The 5,505-nt window shown below is 46.2% G+C and overlaps 1 protein-coding gene across 1 annotated transcript; it reads left to right on the top strand.

The window, feature by feature from the left end:
* Positions 1 to 400: 400 nt before the first annotated feature.
* LOC308196405 (uncharacterized protein) lies at positions 401 to 4,328 on the top strand. The gene is made up of 2 exons (XM_080595345.1): positions 401 to 1,021; positions 1,187 to 4,328. The coding sequence occupies exons 1-2, from the start codon at positions 538 to 540 to the stop codon at positions 3,589 to 3,591; spliced, it is 2,889 nt and encodes a 962-aa protein (XP_080451471.1). The 5' UTR covers positions 401 to 537; the 3' UTR covers positions 3,592 to 4,328.
* The last annotated feature ends 1,177 nt before the right edge of the window (positions 4,329 to 5,505 follow it).

Genomic DNA, 5,505 nt, shown 5'->3' with positions numbered 1-5,505 from the left:
CTTGAAGAAAGATTATCTTCCCCTTCACCTGAACGAACTAGTGTTCACCAGCTAAAAGAGAATACCTTGGAGAAACTTTCTGAAGAGATCCACCAACTTAAAGAGAGTTTATTTTCCTCCCCACCTGTACAAACCAGTGTCTCAGCTATTAGGGGTAAACGTTCATCTATGCAAGGAAGACAATATGGTGGGCACACACACCGCGCCACCCTGTGGTTTTACCTACGTGACCATGGAGAGGACATGAGAAAATGGGATGGAAAATCTACTGCGACCCTAGAGGCACGGGTACGTGAATTGCAAAGGAAAACAATTGGGAAAAAGGAGTTCTCTGAAAGGTTTGCTGCTCCAACTTCCAGCAGGCAGTCCTTTAAACACAGAAATGAAGATTCTGACCAGGACTAGAGGGGCCCTGCCTCCAGCCAGGGGGAGGAAAGGGACAATCGAGTTTATTGGACTGTGTGGATTCGATGGCCTGGCACGTCAGACGCACAGAAGTATAAGGCTTTGGTAGACACCGGTGCACAATGTACTCTAATGCCATCAAGCTATAAAGGGCCAGAGCCCATCTGTATTTATGGTGTGACGGGGGGATCCCAGCAGTTAACTGTATTGGAGGCTGAAGTGAGTCTAACCGGTAATGAGTGGCAAAAGCACCGTATTGTGACTGGCCCAGATGCTCCGTGCATCCTTGGCATAGACTATCTTAGAAGAGGATATTTCAAGGACCCAAAAGGGTTCCGCTGGGCTTTTGGCATAGCTGCTTTGGAGACAGAGGACATTAAACAGTTGTCTACCTTGCCTGGTCTCTCAGAGGACCCTTCTGTTGTGGGGTTGCTGAGGGTTGAAGAACAGCAAGTGCCGATCGCTACCACAACTGTGCACCGGCGGCAATATCGCACCAACCGAGACTCCCTGAGTCCCATCCATAAGCTAATTCGTCAACTGGAGAGCCAAGGAGTGATCAGCAAGACTCATTCACCTTTTAATAGTCCCATATGGCCAGTGCGAAAGTCTAATGGTGAGTGGAGACTAACAGTGGACTATCGTGGCCTGAACGAAGTCACGCCACCACTGAGTGCTGCAGTGCCGGACATGCTAGAACTCCAGTATGAACTGGAATCAAAGGCAGCCAAGTGGTATGCCACAATTGATATCGCTAATGCATTTTTCTCCATCCCTCTAGCAGCACAGTGCAGGCCACAGTTTGCTTTCACTTGGAGGGGAGTCCAATATACTTGGAATCGGCTGCCCCAGGGGTGGAAACACAGCCCTACCATTTGCCATGGACTGATCCAGTCTGCGCTGGAGCAGGGGGAAGCTCCTGAACACCTGCAGTACATCGATGACATCATTGTGTGGGGTGACACTGCAGAAGAAGTTTTCGAGAAAGGGAAGAAAATAGTCCAAATCCTTCTGAAGGCCGGTTTTGCCATAAAACAGAATAAAGTTAAAGGACCTGCACGAGAGATCCAGTTTTTAGGAATAAAATGGCAAGATGGACGCCGTCAAATCCCAATGGATGTGATCAACAAAATAACAGCTATGTCTCCACCAACTAGCAAAAAAGAAACACAAACTTTCCTAGGTGTCGTGGGGTTTTGGAGAATGCATATTCCAAATTACAGTCTGATTGTAAACCCGCTCTACCAAGTAACCCGTAAGAAGAATGCTTTTGAATGGGGCCCTGAGCAACGACAAGCCTTTGAACAAATTAAGCAGGAAATAGTTCATGCAGTAGCCCTCGGGCCAGTCCGAACAGGACCAGATGTAAAGAATGTGCTCTACACCGCAGCCGGAGAGAATGGTCCCACCTGGAGCCTCTGGCAGAAAGAACCTGGGGAAACTCGAGGTCGACCCCTGGGGTTTTGGAGTCGGGGATACAGAGGATCTGAAGCCCGCTATACTCCAACTGAAAAGGAGATATTGGCAGCATATGAAGGAGTTCGATCTGCTTCGGAAGTGGTCGGTACTGAAGCGCAGCTCCTCCTGGCACCCCGACTGCCGGTACTAGGCTGGATGTTCAAAGGAAGGGTCCCCTCTACGCATCATGCAACTGATGCTACATGGAGCAAGTGGGTTGCACTGATTACTCAGCGGGCTCGAATAGGAAACCCCAGTCGCCCAGGAATCTTGGAGGTGATTATGGACTGGCCAGAAGGCAAATACTTTGGGATATCACCAGAGGAGGAGGTGGTTCGTGCTGAAGAAGCCCCCCTGTACAACAAGCTACCGGAAAATGAGAAGAAATATGCCTTGTTCACTGACGGGTCCTGTCGTATTGTGGGAAAGCATCGGAGATGGAAAGCTGCTGTATGGAGTCCTACACGACGAGTTGCAGAAGCTGCTGAGGGAGAAGGTGAATCGAGTCAGTTTGCAGAAGTAAAAGCCATTCAGCTGGCTTTAGATATTGCTGAACGAGAAAAGTGGCCAGTTCTCTATCTCTATACTGATTCATGGATGGTAGCAAATGCCCTGTGGGGGTGGTTACAGCAATGGAAGCAGAACAACTGGCAGCGCAGGGGCAAGCCCATCTGGGCTGCGGCATTGTGGCAAGATATTGCTGCCCGGGTAGAGAACCTGGTTGTAAAGGTACGCCATGTAGATGCTCATGTGCCCAAGAATCGGGCTACTGAAGAACACCAAAACAACCAGCAGGTGGATCAGGCTGCTAAGATTGAAGTGGCTCAGGTGGACCTGGACTGGCAACATAAAGGTGAATTATTTATAGCCCGATGGGCCCATGACACCTCAGGCCATCAAGGTAGAGATGCAACCTACAGATGGGCTCGTGATCGAGGGGTGGACCTGACCATGGACACTATAGCACAGGTTATTCATGACTGTGAAACATGTGCTGCAATCAAGCAAGCCAAACGGTCAAAACCTCTTTGGTATGGAGGACGATGGCTGAAATATAAATATGGAGAGGCCTGGCAGATTGATTACATCACACTCCCTCAAACCCGCAACGGCAAGCGCCACGTACTTACAATGGTGGAAGCAACCACCGGATGGCTGGAAACATATCCTGTGCCCCATGCCACCGCCCGGAACACTATCCTGGGCCTTGAAAAGCAAGTCTTATGGCGACATGGCACCCCAGAGAGAATTGAGTCAGACAACGGGACTCATTTCCGAAACAACCTTATAGACACTTGGGCCAAAGAACATGGTATTGAGTGGGTGTATCACATCCCCTATCATGCACCAGCCTCTGGAAAAGTTGAACGATACAATGGACTGTTGAAGACTACACTGAAAGCAATGGGTGCTGGGACATTCAAAAATTGGGATACACATTTGGCAAAGGCCACCTGGTTAGTCAATACCAGGGGATCTGCCAACCGAGCTGGACCTGCCCAATCAAACCTGTTACGCACTGTAGAAGGGGATAAAGTTCCTGTAGTGCACGTAAGAAACATGCTGGGTAAAACAGTCTGGGCTACTCCTGCCTCAGGAAAAGGCAAACCCATTCGTGGAATTGCTTTTGCTCAGGGACCTGGATGCACTTGGTGGGTAATGCAAAAGAATGGGGAGGTCCGGTGTGTACCTCAAGGGGATTTGATACTGGGTGAGAATAGCCCATGAGTTGAATTGTAGTATGTTAATTATTATATAATAATGTATGTCATCACTACCATGATTGCTATATATCATAGATGAAAATGGTGATTAATTAGAATGTATTGGACAGAGTGTAACCTGAGCATGACATAAATGGTATGGAATAAGGGGTGGATATCTGTCCTGGTTCCAGTTAGGACAGAGTTAAGTAGCTCATAGTAGCTGGTAGGGTGCTATGTTTTGGATTAGGATGAGAAGAGCGCTGATAACATGCTGATGTTTTAATTGTTGCAGAGCAGTGTTTACACCAGGCCAAGGACTTTTCGGCTTCTTGCTCTGTCCTGCCAGCGAGCAGGCTGGGGGTGCAGCAGGAGCTGGGAGGGGACAGACCCAGGACAGCTGACCCAAACTGGCCAAAGGGGTATTCCATACCATCTGACGTCATGCTAAACAATATATAGGGGTGGCTGGCCGGGGTGGGGGGGCCGGCTGCTCGGGGATAGGCTGGGCATCGGTCAGCGGGTGGTGAGCAATTGCATTGTGCATCACTTGTTTTCTTACACATTATTATTGTTAATACTATTACCATTATCACTATTATTATTATTATTGTTATTATTATTTTCCTGTCTTAATAAACTGTCTTTATCTCAACTCACAGGCTTCACTTTCCCGTTTCTCTCCCCCCATCCCAGAGAGGGAGGGGGGAGGGTGAGCGAACGGCTGTGTGGTGTTTAGCTGCCAGCCGGGTTAAACCACAACAAGTATAAAATTAAGATATTCATTTTAACTTTAAAGTAGGCAGTTGCCATCTTTGTAGGTTTTATAGAAATTTCTGTTAGAAAATTCCATAAAACACACTATTATTTTTTATAAACATACATAAAGACAATATGTCTTTAGCAGGAGAATGTTTCAGCTTGCTTTTAGGCAGATTTCTTAAAGAAGAGCTCAATGAATGAAAAATGTATTTCATTATTTGATGGTTAATAGGTATTGTTACTTGCTAACCCTGGTTAGTAAAACTGGTTTTGGTTCAGGAACGTACCACGCTGCACACACATACCATTCTAGGGGGAGGAAAAAAAGTGCAACATATATGGCATCTTGCCTTTGAGCTTTAAAAGGAAAAGATTAAAAAGTGTAATAACTCTGGGTCTAGGCATTTCACGTGATAAAAATACGTGAGGTCTCATGCAAGTATCATAAATTCCAGAGTCAACGGGGAAAACAGTTCTAATAGTTTCATCCTAATTGCCTGAAAACGTAAGTTTTTAATTACCTTTAGTCAAATCAGACACTATATATTCCTGCTAGGCCAGTTCTCCCTCTTCCTCTCTCTCAAAAATCATATAGTTCTCTTCCTCAGCTCAGCTGGTCTCTGTAAGAAACTTCTGCTTCCTGAATCCTGAGGCATTCTCAGCTTTGCTCAGTGTAGTTATCAATTCCATATGTCATCAAAGGAGCACTCGGATTTTGAGTGGCCATTGAATACTCTTTTGGTTTTTCTTTCTCAGCTAACTGAGCAGCTGCACAGAAAAATAAGCGGGGGGGGTGGGGGGGGGTGGGAGGAACCCACCACCATGAACAAAAATACTTCAGTTGAGTTTAAATCACGCCGACATCTAAATAGCTTGTCTGTTAAAGCATTAGCATCCAAACTATTAGTTTAATTAAGGCCTATATAATCCTATGAAAATACCGTAACATTGTAAAAATTACAAGGTTCCCCACCGCCCACAACCTGAAAAAGTATTGAAAGATGTACACTGGAATCAAGCTGTCTACTCAAAAATAGATTAACATTAAACCAACATTCAAAAAGACTGAGGCTGTAACAGAATGTACTTTTATTTATTTATTTTCAGCAACAGTGCTGGTTTAAATAGCCTGCCCCTCCAGCTCTAATTCCTTCTCCTTCTGTTCAGCATGCTAGGT

This window comes from Anser brachyrhynchus (assembly GCF_964034855.1).
Source record: "Anser brachyrhynchus genome assembly, chromosome: 5".
Taxonomy (NCBI): domain Eukaryota; kingdom Metazoa; phylum Chordata; class Aves; order Anseriformes; family Anatidae; genus Anser; species Anser brachyrhynchus.
The sequence above is the reverse complement of the archived record's forward strand: the minus strand, read 5'-3'. Positions and strand labels throughout refer to the sequence as shown.

What these genes read in the sequence shown, in the direction of transcription:
- LOC308196405 (XM_080595345.1), top strand. Translation starts at nt 538, where the DNA reads ATGCCATCAAGCTATAAAGGGCCAGAGCCCATCTGTATTTATGGTGTG. An exon ending in GCCAGTGCGAAAGTCTAATG is followed by an intron (nt 1,022 to 1,186) that starts GTGAGTGGAGAC and finishes CCATCCCTCTAG; the next exon opens with CAGCACAGTGCAGGCCACAG.